The following is a 15,302-nucleotide window of genomic DNA, read 5'->3' as shown; positions in this document are numbered from 1 at the left end:
CTGAGTAGGTGGTGCAGGGTGTTTTTTTATTTGTTATTTTTTTGGTCTCCTAATAAGGAAAAGAATAGTTAAAGTATTTGAATAAATATTTGACTTTTTCTTTAAAAACAATATGGGCAGTTCTTTTAGGAACAAGTAAGTGATACTTTCTCCTTTGCTAGTATCAAGTTATTTTACTTTTGAGAAAAATAAATAACTGGGACTTTCTTTTTTGTTTTCTAAGTAAAGATGAAAAAATCCCATTTGCTTCTTACACTCTCATACCTTGCTCTGCTTCTGATCCTCCTCGTCCATCTGACCAGTCCTTTCCTTTATTCCCAGAGGCAGGCTTTTAGAAAAGTGCCCTCCCGTCGGCTTTGTTTTTGGTCTTCGGCTTCTCTCTATCTGCTCCTGGAGAGAGTCCAGCCATCCCCTCGTGCGCGAGGAAGCAGAACGTTGGACCAGGCGGGCGTGTTCCTGCCCCCCAGCCACACTAGGGTGCTGTGGGCAGGCGAGCGCGCTGTGGCCGCAGACGTCCGGTCCTTCTCTCCCGTCCCATTGGCCAGCCAGCGTTAAGTGGGAAGGCCAGAGCTTTCTTCCCTCCCTCCTCCTCCATTCTGTCACGTTATCTAGTTGTGGTTAATTATATTTAATCTAAAGAGCCACTACGTTTAAGACATATTTTAGCCTGCTGAATTTGGCTCAGTCATTTGTTTCATAATGCCATTCTGGGGTTCTTAAGGAGTCAGTTCTAAACGAAGGTAGCTTTTCTGGTGGGGAGAAGGGCTTTGCCGTGAAAGCCAGAGCGTCAGAACAGCGGCTTGGGAAAGACACCCGGAGGCGCTGGTGATCACTGTTGCTGTTGTGGGCACAGTGCTGTACTCAGGGCTGCAGGTCCTACACTTCAGGCTCTTTTCCCTCCTTCATGTCTTCAGTTTGGGGGTCTGCTGGGGGGGCGGGAAGCCTGTGCTTGAGAAGTGGAAGTGTCCCCCCTTGCTCCGGAGGTGTCGTTTGTTGAACGAAGCAGTTGAGGCGCCCATGGGATTGGTATGTTAATTCTCGCCGTTCGGGGACTTGAAGTTTTCTTGCTGAGCATGTCACTTACTTAAGTCTCAACTTTTGGTGTAGAGCAGGGATAAGGGTGTGGTTTAGGGGATCGCTGATTAGGGGCTTCCATAGCCTAGAGTCACACAGTAGGAGAAGTGATTTTGTTGTTAAGGTTTTTTATTTTTTAATTCTCTTTGAGCCCTCCGCAAGCAGAGAGCTGGTGTTTTGGAGCCGACGTGTAGTGCTTCCAGCCCCTGTCGGCCTCCCTCTCAGGGGGGGATGCCGGCCTCGGGCTCAGAGCCTTGACCGCAGGGGCGCACGGCTACGCTTTGGTAGCTTTGTATGTTTATTTCTGTGTTGCCTTTTCTTTGATGGCAGATGACACTGCTTTTCCATTTTCTATAGATTCCTTTTTTTTTTTTTTTTTCAAGTGCAAGTCGCTTTAAGCGCAGGGGGCGAATCTAGGAAGCACCTGTTGGGGAGTGGAGACGTGAGAAAGTCAGGAAAGGCAGGGAGCCGGTAAAGAAGTCACCACGGTGAGCAGGTGACACCTGGTTCTCGCCAGGAACTCTGGGAGTCCACGCACCTCACCGAGAGCAAAGGAGACGCCGGGGCGTTCACACCGGGTTTCTCACTAGTCAGCACTTACAGGCGGGTCTCGGAGTGTCGTTCTTCAGGCGGAGCGGCACTGGCAGCCAGAGAGGACACTGAGGCAGGTAATGGTAGGTGTTGACAGTGGCCTTTGTGCCCACAATTTCTGAGGGGGAACCAAAAACACCCTGAGTTTATTATAAAAAATGGTGTCTTTACTCATATGTTTAAACTTCAGCCACCTTCAAAGTACTCTCCATTTGATGCAATACACCTATCAAAATGTTTTTTCCGCTGCTCCAGATGGTTTTTGAACTTGTCAGTTTTGATGCCTTTCAGTGTTTCTGCCGTTTTTTTTGTTTCCCCTCTTCCACATCGGCAGAATGTTTCCCTTTGAGGATGTTTTTCATCCAGGAGAAACAACAAAAAACAGTCACCGGCCAGAATTGGAGCGTGGGGAAGGTGGGTCACGGGGGTCGTGCAGTTTGCAGTCAGACACTGCCGAGCACGCAGGGGCGGCGTGGGCAGGTGCGCTTCGGGATCGCCGCTCGTGAAATGGGCATGTGCGTTGCAAGGGTCTTAAAAAAAATTTACTGAAGCTGAATGCAGCCTCTCACAGCAACGCCAGCTGGTTACACTGGTGCAGATGGGCTCCTAGAACACTCCCTTAGCGGGGGAAGCCTGTACCGCAAGGGGCCCACCCTCCCAAAGACCGTTCCAGTTTTTCGGGGGTCCCCCCTTGTCTGCTAGGGGCCCATCACTCTCAGACATGCTAGGTGTCTCCCGTATCCTCATCATCTGAAACAGCAGCCCCATCCTTTGGTGCTCAGGCCAAAACCATTGGTGTCATCCTTGAACCCTTCTCCCACATCCCACATTCAAGCCATCAGCAAATCTCATTGGCTCTTCTTGGCGTTCACTGCCACCGTCTGGCCCCAGCACCCATCACCTCACAGCCTCCTAACTTCATTTACTCCTGACCCAGCTCCTGGAATGGTCCGCAGGAAGCCGGAGTCAGATCAGGTCCCTGCTCTCCTCAAAGCCTCCCCTTTACTCAGTGTAAAGCCAGAGTCGTCACAGTGTTCCGCAAGGCCCTGCAGTGTGGCCTCTGTCTGCCGTGTGTGTGCGTGTGCGTGTGTGTGTGTGTGCGCGCGCGTGCATGCATGTGAGCTCACCCAGGCACAGTTCGTTTTGTTTTTAGCCTCTCGTGCATCCAGCTGTTCTTCCCCCTTCCCTTCGGTCCAGGTTGTGTGACTCATTTGTAGATGAGATTCATCACAGTTTGTATTTCACTTTCACCACTGCGTCCTGGTTAATTTTTTAAAATTTTCATACAGTAAATTTATGGTGTGTAAGTCTTGGTTTTGACAAATGGGGTGGTGTGTCCATGCACATCAGTTCACTGTCCTAAACGTTTCTCTGTGTCACCCCTTGGTAGATAGACCTTCTCACCTCCCAGCCCCCGGCAACCACTGCCCTGTCTTCCTCTGTGTAGTGTGGCCTTTGCTAGTGTCATGAAAGTGAGAATCTTACAGTATGCAGCCTTTTTGGTCTGATTCTTTCACTTAGCAAAACACGTTAAAGATTATTCCATGTTGTGTGAATCAGTAGTTCATTTCTCGTGTCCTTCAAAGTAAATTTATTTAAAAAAAAACTGGATTGTTTGAAAGAAAATATTCAACACAAATAATACAGGTGGTACAGAAACATCTTGAACCTGAATGATTAAGGTTTGGAAATCACCAATGTGATAGAAGGACTCTAGATAAAGGCTTTGTTTTACCTGGTACCTCTGCCAATAATTAGCCACGAACTTCTAGGGAGGTCAGCTATCTGCTCCCCGGTGCCTGGTGAAGAGAAACACTGGATCTAGTCGTTGTAAGCTCTGATCTCGTGAGGAAGTGGAGGTTCCTAGGACATGCAGTGCCTTAGGTGCTTTGAGTAGTTCTTTTTAACATTAGCTTCATTTCGTTGTTGTGAAATAGTTGTCACCCCTGGATTCGAGCGTTGTTAGGAGCAGCTGTTAGGAATGCTTCATTAAACCTGGAGGCCAGGAATGAGCCAGCCAGTGGGAATGAGGTAAGCCTTCCCCTGCACGGCTGCAGTTCATCAACGGGGTTTTTTTTTCTCCCTCCTTTGGACTTTTCCAAAGTGTGAGGTAAAGATAGAGTCCGCAGTCAGAGCTGTAGCAATGCCTGGGGGTTACTGGTGGCGCCACAAGTCTCTGCAGGTCTCTAGCAACTTCTTTGGTTGCTGTAGTCCTTGGACTTCCATTTGCAGAGTGCTGTGCGCAGGTGGATCTTCCCAGGTGCCCCAGAACCTGATCGCGGTTCGGGTAGGCCACCTCTGTACATCGTTGGCAACGCGAGTGTGAGGGTCAGTGCGGGTTCGAGAAGCTCCTCGACAGCAGAAGCTCACAGAAACCAGGAAAGGAAAACCAGTGACATTTGCTTGTTCGGTTTTTATTTTCAAAGCTGGACAGGCTCATAGGAATTCCTTTTAAAATCAAGTTAATGGTTGCTTAAACCCCCTGACCAGATTGTTAATTTTTTTTTATTAAGTTGGAAGTGGGTTAGTAATTGAGTTGTATTTAGGTGATGGACCGTCAATGTGAAATCAAAAAGGAATTTGACGGAGGGCACGGAATTGCTATGGCTTCTGTTTACATGCTACAGTGGTAATTCTTATCTTGCTTTTGACTTTTAGTGATGAATGTTATAACTATCGAAGACTATAAGAGCACATACTGGCCAAAATTGGATGGTGCCATAGATCAGCTTTTGACCCAGAGTCCTGGAGACTATATCCCCATCTCCTACGAACAGATTTACAGGTGGGTGCGGGTTTCGTTTGCCGGGGTTGAAGGGGTGTCGGGGTCCATGGCGGTTTGAATAACGGCAGCGTGTGTGTGTTACGGCGTGTAACACAGAAGCTGTCTGTGTGTCACACACTTGTGGGCTGGGAGTTCGATTCACACGTTCTGCTTCAGATTGGTGTCCTGGTCGAGGTAGAGTTAATTCCACTCCACCAGACTTCCTCCGCTTCAGCCTTCCCCTGTGCTGTAAGCGATGCAGAAGCGATGGCTGGTGGCAAAAGTGGGTGTGGTTAGTCTCCGGGAGGCCCTCGCTCGCTCTCTCGTGTGCATCGACACACAGCTCTGCCTCTGGTGGTTTGCTCGCCCGGCTCCTGGCAAGTGGGAGCAGCGCCCTGGCGAGGGCCTGGGGTGGGGTGTGAGGTTAGCCCGGCCACGGGAGGAGGAAGTGCCGCCTGGGTCGGTCCACGCGAGAGGCGTGGAGAGGTTACACTGCGGAGGTTCGGGGGAGTTAGAAACTTGAGAAACTTCCCCGTTGCCACTCCCTCTTCCTGATTTTGACGCTCATTAAAATGAGAGAGTCTGGTTGTTAAGGAGTGACCGTGGACTCTCAGATTATTGTTCAGTACTGAGATAAAGTGTATATTAGAGTACTGACAAAGATGATTTGTTGCTGCTCGTGATACTTCTCTCGAGGGAACGCTGGTGGGGGCAGGGGAAATCTGTTCGAAGTTGCGATCGGTCACTGTTTCTAGGCCCGAGTTGGTCATTTATTTGACCAGTGGCTGTGTATCCAGAGTGTGCTTTAGCTCTCGGCCGACCTAAGTGCTTCATCATTAACTTGGTTTTTCTGTGTTCTCCCCCCAACAGTTGTGTGTATAAATGTGTATGCCAGCAGCACTCGGAACAGATGTACAGTGATCTGATTAAAAAGATTACTAATCACTTAGAGAGAGTCTCAAAGGAGCTGCAGGTAAAGAACTGATCGCTGCCTTTTGCTTCCTTGGGATTTTCTGACTGGTTGAAATTGGCCTGTGTAGTATATCTTTGGAAGCCTGTTAATTTGAGTATGATGTGAATTTATAAACATTTTCTAGATGGATAGTGACCAAATCAGCTAATATTTGTTGATAGATTATTTTAAAATTTTGACATAAATTGTGGAAAATTTTATGTTGCCTATATTTTAGACTTTGGTTCATTTATTAGTGGGTGAATATTTCTTTTATTTAAAAATCTCATTTTTTTCTGTTAACTTAGTATTTGGTGGTATTTGTAATATAAGTGTGTATATTTTAATTCTTTTCCTGGGACTTTTAAAAGATGATCGTTGAGGAGCAGTTTACCTGGCAGGCCCTAAAAGTCGCCACTGCAAACAACCGAAGTCAGCATTTTTGTCAATGAGCCCTCTGCAGGTGAATGTCGTCCCGGCTGCGCAGCCCCGGGAACAGTGGGGAAAATACTTTGTTTAGGGGAACACGTGGCCTCTTGGTCTTCACAGCGCCCCTTCTCTGCCCTGGTCACAATTCCAGTGCTTGAAGGTCAGGGGCCATTTTTACGCCGGGGTCAGATCCCGTCTGAGGTCTGGGTGCGTAGGGGAACAGGAGAGTCCCCCGGCAGGAGCCTGCCAAGGCCCACCCCGCCGCCCGCCGGGAGGTGCTCCGGCCGCTCTGAAACAGCCCGTTCCGGCGAGTGCTGGGAGTTCATTCCTCACCAGCCCGAGTGCCGAGGTTTCTGGTCTCACTTACTCTGAACTGTTGTTGCACTGAGTAGATGAGAAAAAACTTCCGGAGTATTGTTTATTGTAGCCAAATACATGCTTCTCCTGCTGTTAGTGTAAAACGTTTCCTTCATCTCTTTGCCGCTGATACCGAGTCTCACTCATGAACTGTGCGTGGGGCCGGGGCATTGTGCGTGAGTCGCAGATGAGACCCGAGACCTGTGCGTCGTGGCTCCGAATGATTTACTTACTGATCCTTTTTTTACTTTAAATAATTTTGTGTTTTAAATGATAGTTGACATACAATATTATATAGTTTCAGGTGCACACCCCAGTATTAGACATTATATAACTTAACAGAGTGATCACCCCGATATATCTAGTACCCCTCTGACACCATACTTAGTTGTTATGATATTATTATGGTACGTACTTACTACAATATCACTGGCTGTATTTCCTGTGCTGTACTTCACGTTCCCACGACTATCCTGTAACTGCCAGTTTGTGCTTCTAGTCCCCTGGTTTTTCCACCCGTACCCGCAGCTGCCCTCCCACCTGGCAGCTGCCAACATGTCCTCTGTGTCTGTGAGTCTCTGTTCCGCTGGTTTATTTTGTTTCTCAGTCTGTAAGTATTGCTGTCTTAGCTTTTTGTTTGTTCCCATTTTTGTAAAATATCTTTTTCCATTTCTTTACTTTCAGTCTGTATGTACCTTTTGACCTGAAGTGAGTCTCTTGTATACATTTAAAAAACAAAACACTGTTACACTATCTCGCTCAGTTCAGAGTGCGAGGAGCCTTGACATCCTTGTTGTGGAGTGCGTATGGTCTCCTTTCCTGTCTCTGGACAAGTCTGGGAAGCACAGGGAGTCCTAGCCAAGGTGACCCCTAAGAGGACCACACCAAGACGCACCGTAAATAAAATGCCAAGAGTAAAAGACAAAGAGAATCTTAAAAGCAGCAAGAGAAAAATCACTGTCAGGTGATTTTTCCGCAGAAACTTTGCAGGCCAGGAGGGATTGACAAATATTCAAAGTGATGAAAAGCAAGGACTGCAACCAAGGTTACTCTACCCAGCAAAGCTATCATTTAGAATCAAAGGACAGATAAAGAGCTTCCCAGACAAAAAACTAAAGGAGTTCATCACCACCAAAACAGTATGACAAGAAATGTTAAAGGCTCTTAGTAAGAAAAAGAAAAAAGATAAAAATGTGTATAATAAAATGGTAATAAATACATATCTATCAATAATTGTTTTAAATGCAAATGGATCAAATGCTCCAGTAAAAAGACACATGGAGGCTGAATGTATAACAATCAAGACCCTTACATGCATTGCCTTTTCATCTTCTCGTGTTCTCTCTCTCGGTTTCTCTTGCCACTGTTTCTGTCCTCTCTTCCCTTCCTGTAGAGGGGCGTCCTGCCTGTCTGGTGGGCTCGCCCAGCCTTTAACGCTGTTATTCCCCACAGGCTCAGTTAGTCACTCTCTCTTCCTTGCTGCCGTGTCGCTTTATTTGTGTTGCTGCTGTAGTCCGTAGTTCAGCACAGTGAGCATTTGAATGACGGGATTAGACCTTCCTGTTTTGCCCCACTACCATTTTGGATCATTGAATTTGATGAACATAACTAACATCCTTTACTCTTAAAACGGTCTCAAGTGGCACTTCCACATTTTGGTTATTTTTGTGTCCATCTGAATTTGGAATTCACTGGAGCAGTTGCGAGACATTCTCTCCCTAAGTAGTGTTGATAATTTTATTGTATATGTTAATTCATTTTATAAAGTTGAGGGTATATTTTTACTTCTGCCAAATAGGAAACCATTAGTAAACTTTCTTTGACATTGGTTTGGAACTTAACACTGTGCAGTACCCCCAGTAAGCGGTGTTCAACCAGATGTGCTTCCCAGGCCGGACCCCAACACTCAAGTGTTAGGAATAGCACCAGTGATACCACCCTGAGTTCCGGGTCCAGAGGAGGAGACTGCAGAGACGGGGGAAAGGAAGATGTTGCAGTGTTTACTAAAGTATTTTGACATCTTTTAAGCTGAATACATCTTGAGTTACATATAATTTGACTCTAAAACCAGTTAATAATGGGAATTAATAGAAAATAAACCATAGTCGGTTAATATTACTTAACTTTGACTGATTCTTCAGAGACGCTGCCGATTTGCCAACAACAGGCTGAGCCAGATTGTCTTGAGGTTTCAAGTCAGAGCAGGCGCTGCTGTGCTATTTGTGTTTTGTCCGGTGGGTGGCAGCATAACTCAGCTTGTCTTGTTACCCGGTCATTTGGAAGTTTCTGGTTTTTTTAAAAGGCGCTTATATCTATACCTGTTGAACCACACAGCATTAAAAAAAGAAAGCTTTCATTCCCCCAAATATGGTATTTACTCCTTGCTAGAGTGAGGGAGATTCTAGATAATAAGAAAGTTGCCTGTCATCCTTTTTACATATATTTCAAGTAAAATAAATATTGTTGCCAACTGGTAAGTCTTCACGTGTGTGTTCTTCTGAAATGTTTTCTTCGTAAGTTATTTGGAGATCTGTGTATTAATCCATGCTGGGACTTAAAGCAACTGCTGTGGCAGAGTTAGTTGTTCTTGGCTCAGAGAGGCTGTCAGTGAGGTGCCCTGTACGTTCACTGTCGTCCGAGGAAGGCGGGACGGTGCTTTCTCCCCACCGGGCCTCACATGATGCCGGGTCCCAGAGAGGGAGCTGATGAAAGCACCCGCTCGTTGATAAAAAGCACATTTAGTTTTTTTTAAAGATTTTATTTATTTATTTTTAGAGAGGGAATGGAGGGAGAAAGAGAGAGAGACATCAATGTGCGGTTGCTGGAAGCTGTGGCCTGCAGCCCAGCCATGTGCCCTGACTGGGAATCAAACCTGTGATGCATTGGTTCGCAGCTCGCGCTCAATCCACTGAGCTACGCCAGCCAGGGCTTAGCATGTTTAGTTTTACAGCTGAGATTACTAGAACCATCTTACTTGTTCAGGTCAGACCACGTCCTGACCTCAGAAAATGGAGTCGGTGGTGAGCAGGAGAGTCAGATCACTTAAGTAAATAACACTTATTTGCAGTAGTTTATTGCCACAGTGAACACAGTACAATTAGAAGTTGTATTCTTTTAAAATAAACTTTTGTTTTGAGACAGTTATATCCTTAAATTGGAAAAGGTAAGGAAAAAGTTTACTTTAAAAAATAAGCAAATAGGGTTAAGTGGTAGTTTTTGCCAAGCGTTTGTGAGATGAGGTGCATGGGAAAGTGCGAAGCCATCCTAGTCCTGACCTCTGGATGTTTTCTGTGTGAAGTACTAATCCTTGGACCCCTTGTGACTGCTCCGTGTCACCGGCTAGTGGGTTTAAGACCCAGGACCAGAACCTAGACTTACCTCATTATTGTGTGGATAAGCTAAAGGAATCCAGGATACAGAGGCTGGACTTTCCATCCAGGTTACTGTTTAAGACAGTGAGGAAAGTCTTATTTTAGAAGTAAATGAGGAAGAAATGTCCGTACCGTCATAGTAGTAATTGTAGTAGCAGTTAGCTTTGGGAGTTAATGCTCCAAGAGAAATGTCATCTGGGTTCTCTTTTACTTCCTTATTGCTACTTTTGCTGAGAAACTCATTGTTACGGTTTACAATAGGAGCATCTGATAGAGGGTTTATCATAGTTTATTACAGCTCCCGTGGTTCATCCACCTTCCGTGTGACGTGCCGGTTTCGGGTGGTCTGCTGTGGGAACACTGCCTTCGTCGCAGGGATGAGAGCGCGGCGCCGGATGTGCTGGGGGGCGCCCCCTTGTTCGGCGGCCTCCCTGTCAGCCTCGGGTGGGACTGGCGCTGCTGCTGGAGCCGTGGCCCATCTGTCCGTTGGCAGTCTGGCCATTGCTCTGGGAGGTCGTGGAATGAGCTAGACTAAAAGCGTATTACACACTGTTTGTTTTTGCTGAAGTTAGTGGTGCAGAGGCGGACTTTTAAAGAAGGAATTTCTGGTTTGATTCAGAAAATAATACTAAGGGTCCTTGAGAGAGCGTCCAGGTCCATTTGTGCGGTGTCCAAAATGCCAGAATCATAGCTGGTAATATAGGAATAAATATGAAAAGATTTAAATTAAAATTTGAGAATTTTTAGCATTTCCATTGGATTTTAAAAAGCCCTTCCATTTGTCTGCTGAAATGCCCCACGTTTGTATGCGTGTTGTCCGCCTTCCCTGCCAGGTCGCTCCGTGTACTAACCGCGGTTATTTTCAAGTCTGTGTGACCGTCGCTGTTCGTGGGCATCTTTGCATCTGGGCCTGTCAGCTCTCTTTTTAAGGTATCTTTTTTATTTGTTTTTTGAGAGGGGGGCAGGGAGGGAGAGAAGGAGGGAGAGAAACATAGATCAGTCCTCTCATACGGCCCCTGCTGGGGACCGGCTGCAACCGGGGCCTGAGCCCTGCCCGGGAAGCGAACCGGCGACCATGTGGTTCGCAGACCGGTGCTCAGTCCACTGAGCCACACCAGCCTGGGCCGGCTCTTTAACTCATGACAATGGGTTATGTTTTCTTGATTTTTGTTTTTTAGTAATTCTTAATTTTTGGTTAAATGCTGAGCGCTGTATATAAATACAGCAGTGGAGACGGACACAAACAATACTTATGCCTAGAAGTGGCGTGGCTGTCTTCCGTCAGGCTGTTAGTGTGAAGGGCTGAGTCGTGCTCCTCTGTACATCGTTGAGCTGGGTTTGAGTTTCGTGGTGACTGCAGGCTTTGTTGTTACTACAGCCCCAGTGGTGGGCTGTGGCTGCCTGGTTCTGGGGCTGAATTGGGAGGGTGTTTGCCGCTCCTCCTGCTCTCTCCCCGGCTCTCAGTCTCTCAGTAGGCTCTGCTTCCCGGGGGCGCCTTCTTCGCACTCTCGCCCTCCTCAGCAGTGAGTGGCTGGCCGCCTGGCTGGCTACTTGTTAGGTGGTGCCAGGTGTGGGAGGTGAGGGGCAGATCCTGTGGTTTTTGTTTGGTTCGGTTCTCCTGCTCCTGCCTCAGCCGTGGGAATGGTCTGTGAGTCTGAGGCCTCGGAGGGGCTTAGTCAGCGTTCCCATGCCCCACGCCCCCTCCCCGGTTACAGATCGCCTTTTCCTCCTCAGTTCAAGGTCTAGAGCAGGGCTTGGTACACTGTTTCCACCAGGAGTCAGAGAGTCAATATCCTCACGGGGTCTCATGGTCTCCGTCGCAGCTTCTTCAGCTCAGCTGTTGCAGATGGAAGCAGCCGGAGACAATTTGTAAGTGATGGGCTTCACTGTTGCCATAAATGCATATTCATGAAACCTGTGGGGGCCAGGTTTGGCCTGCAGGCTGTGTTTGTCCTCCCTTCTCCAGAGCCCAGGAGGGTTCCTGCTCTCCCCGCCCTGCCCGCTGGTCCCCTGCGCCCTGTGGCAGCCTTGTGCCCAACTTGAACAGCTGGGGAGTGAGCAGGCTTCCTGCACTTCCCGCAGCTCCGGTGTTCTCTTGGTTTGCGGCAGCGCAGGAACCTGGGCGTGAGCGGAGTTTCTACCCCCTCCGGTGGTCGCCGACCTTTGCTGGGGACCGGTGGGCTGGAGGGTTCACGCCAGCGGTAGAGTTTTTGCATCATTTCACAGAAGGGTCTCCAGGGTGCTGGTGGGTCTCGTACCTCTTCCCTTCAGCAAATGAGTTTTGCTTTGTACCGAGTAGGGTCCAGGGTTCAGGCAGCGTTTGTTCATGGCTTCCATTGGCAGCCGGTCACCACCCTCCCCCTCCTGGAGGGTGCAGAGCGAGCTGGGCTCTGCAGGGACTCCCGCCTCGTCCCCAGACCTTGGCACGTCCCTTTCACTGCCGCCACTCCTCTCAGAGACCCAGGGGAAGCCGTGGAGAAGAGCTGGCGACAGGGCGGGCGCGGCCGCCCCTGTGCAAGGCACTCTGGGATTCTGTGCTGTTCGTGCACGCTCGGCCTTTAAGGATTCATTACAGCGTGGTTTTCTCACCAGCTTTTGTGGATGTCCTCCCCAAAGGAGAAGCCGTTCCTGTGTCCTTTCTTTCCTTGGGGGAGCTTGTCGCTCTTTGGAATTCACTTCATCTGGTTGGACATTGCGTATGGAAGATACCGAGACCTCAGGTCTCTGATAGGCTCAAAAAATAGGTTACGTGGGTTAACCAGCCTTTTTTTTTTTTTTTAATCATAGGTGTGGGACTGATGTTCTTTCATGAATTTCTGCATTCTTAGTGGAGGGGGAACTTCCCTGTTCCGTTTTAATAACTTTATAATTACTGAATTTAGTAACAGTCAAGAAATTACTAAATTTAAAGGAAAAATTCACCCATACTCTTAATACTAGTGTTAAAGTGTTAGTGTGCCGTATTTTTACTGATTTCAGTAGAGTTGGCAGCTGAATTGTAACTGTCGTCATGCCGCACGTGCCTTGTGTTGCATGGTGATTGCTGCTCAGCCTTTTCTTGAATCCCCTAGACCTCTTCCCAGAGGGCCGCTTGCCTTCCACGGGGTCCACGGTAGACGTTTCTAAACGGTAGACAATTCTAAATGCTTAACAGCTGCCGGGGCAGCAGTTTGAAGAATCCCCTGAAGTTCTCATTAAAAACATACCCTTCTGGAGAGTTTCTGAGTCAGGACTTTGGAGTATGGCCAAGGAATTGGTATCACTCACGTTCTTCAGGTGATTTGGAGAGCTCAGGTTCTCTGGGCCGGGGAGGAACCCTGGAGCCCGACGCTGGTCTCCCTCTTAAGCAAGGAGTGGTGTGATCTCATGTTTAAATGTCAGATTGCGCTGTCGCTGAAGCCCCTGGACATGCTGCACCACTGAAGCGCTAATGTGGATTAGAAGTGTCCAGGCAGACCCGGGTAGTACAAAGAGCAAAGCCCAGTTTCCGTAGCTAATGAAGAGGGACTGATGAAATGGACAGTGGTGTGTCCAGACAGTGACTACGTCACAGAAATACATTTGACCTGGGAGACGTTGATGATATGTGGTGGAGTGATGAAAACAGATACAAAATAATGGAATTCTGTATTTATTAAATACACAGACACAAGAACAGAAGAAAATGTTCATGGTAGTCACCTACCAATGTTGGTAGTGCTTATTTTTCTGCAATCGCATTTTTAATTTTTAAAAATTTTTAGTGAACATGCTTCCTTCTCTAAAGATAGATGTGAGTGCTCTTGTAATGTTTATTAGTTCTTTCGACTCTTTTTTCTTTCCTATTTCATTTTCGCATGAAAAAGTCATTGTTTTATTTAAAGACGACCAGAACGTTTTTGTAGACATGAAACACATATTCTTAATTTTTTGTTTCATTTTGGTGGGAGGGGGCAGGCGTAGGTAGAGGAAGAGGGATATAACTGTGAAATGTGGAACTTGTTTGTATTTTACATCTGCAGTGTCCAGTTTGGTAGCCTCTAGCCATATGTAATTATTAAAGTTAAAATGAAATAAAAATTCAGGTCCTGGCTCTATTAAATACATTTCAAGTGCTCAGTAACACGCGTGGCTGGCGGCTGCCATATTGACCGTTTCCATCACCACGGAAAGTTCTGTGGGGCAGAACTGGCCTGGCTTATGGTGTGTTTGTCCGGTGGGCAGTAAAACGATCTAAACAGACCATGCTGTTCTAAGGTCAGTATGCATGGAACTGGAGTAAGCGACCAAGCTTCCTCGTCTGGTTTTTGAAGTCGAGGGCGACAAGCCTTGTTCTCCTCTCGGGCCTTGAGGTGCTTCTCCCAGCCCGTTGACTGAGTGGTGTTCAGCAGCGCGGGTCTCCCAGCCCGTTGACTGAGTGGTGTTCAGCAGCGCGGGTCTCCCAGACTAGGTGCCAACATCACTTTGTTTTTATCTAGCGGTACGTAAGGTTATTGTTTAGTTCTACCACTTTCACTTTAAAATTTTATCTTAAAACTGTCTACAAAATGACATCTGTGGGAAGTTACTGATGGCAGCATTGTTTGTGGTAACAAAAGATGAACAAGAAGCAATCAAAATGCATCCTGATGGAATAGTACATTCAAACACTGGACAGTACTTACAAGCACATACTGGGTTGCCCAAAAAGCTCGTTTAGGTTTTTCTGTGCAGCGGCTCTGTTAGAGCTTAGTTGTCATTTGAAACTATTTTGTGCGATTGCATTGTGACAGCCGTCACATCAGCGCACATCTGTTTAAAAAACTTATCAAAATTGGTGAATTTTTGTGCAGCCATTTTAACATTGAAGATGGAACAAGATATACATTTTCCGCATATTATGTTTTATTATTTCAAGAATGGTAAAAATGCAGTCAAAGTGCAAAAACAGATTTGTGCAGTGTATGGGAAGCTGCTGTGACTGATCAAACGTGTCAGAAGTGGTTCGCGAAATTTCTTGGCACTGTTGACATTCTGGCTAAAGAGTTCTTTGCTGTGGGGCTGTCTTACGCATTGGGAGATGTTTAGCAGCACCCTGGCCTCTACGACATAGCCAGCATATTCCAAATAATCCAGATCGATAAAGTTATTGGTGAAAATGAACAATGTGTCTTTTATTTTATGGGAAAAACTAAATGGACTTTTTGGCCGACCCAGTATTTCTATTTTATCTTATTTTGTTTTGTCGATTTCTTTTTAGAGAGAGGGAAAGGGGGGGAGAAAGAGGGGGAGGAGCATTGGTGGCAGAGGGAACATGGATCGGTTGCTCTCTTGCATGTCCCAACGGAACCCGCAGTGTTGGTCTGTGCCCTGTTTGGGATCGAAACAGGGACCTTGCGCTTTGCCGGCCAACACCCAACCCAGGGAGCCCCACCAGTCAGGGCAAGAGGAGAATTCTTCAGTTATGGTTTGCGGATCTCTGAGGGCCCCTGAAATTCCTCCAGGGGGGCTACAAGATCAGAACTGTTTTTCTAGTACTACCAGAATGTCATTTGCCCTTTTTCCTCCGTTGGTATTTGCTGTGATGGTACAATAGCGACAGTGAGTGAGACCGCTGGAATCCTCGCCTCCATGCGCTCGCGGCAGGAACCAGAAGCAGGAACGAGCCCGCCTCACTTACGAGTGCCCGAGCTGAAGCAGCGGGAAGTACTGATGTGTTAAATGGTGACTCTGAGTGTACTTTAAAAATTCCCCCTGCGTACCAACGTCCAAGGAAGAATGTGTCTGAGAAGAAACCTGGTGTGGT

The 15,302-nt window shown here is 47.2% G+C and overlaps 1 protein-coding gene across 1 annotated transcript in view; it reads left to right on the top strand.

The window, feature by feature from the left end:
- The window catches only part of CACUL1 (CDK2 associated cullin domain 1), a 54,579-nt gene that overhangs the window by 12,145 nt on the left and 27,132 nt on the right, over positions 1-15,302 (top strand). The window contains exons 2-3 of the mRNA XM_045853857.1: positions 4,324-4,450; positions 5,300-5,402. Coding sequence (XP_045709813.1) covers positions 4,324-4,450; positions 5,300-5,402 — 230 coding nt within the window. The remainder of the gene's footprint in view (positions 1-4,323; positions 4,451-5,299; positions 5,403-15,302) is intronic.

The sequence above is a fragment of the Phyllostomus hastatus genome, unplaced genomic scaffold (assembly GCF_019186645.2).
Source record: "Phyllostomus hastatus isolate PE091 unplaced genomic scaffold, TTU_PhHast_1.1 phas_scaffold_1066, whole genome shotgun sequence".
NCBI lineage: Eukaryota > Metazoa > Chordata > Mammalia > Chiroptera > Phyllostomidae > Phyllostomus > Phyllostomus hastatus.
Note: the sequence above shows the minus strand (reverse complement) of the source record. Positions and strands in the feature narration are given on the sequence as shown.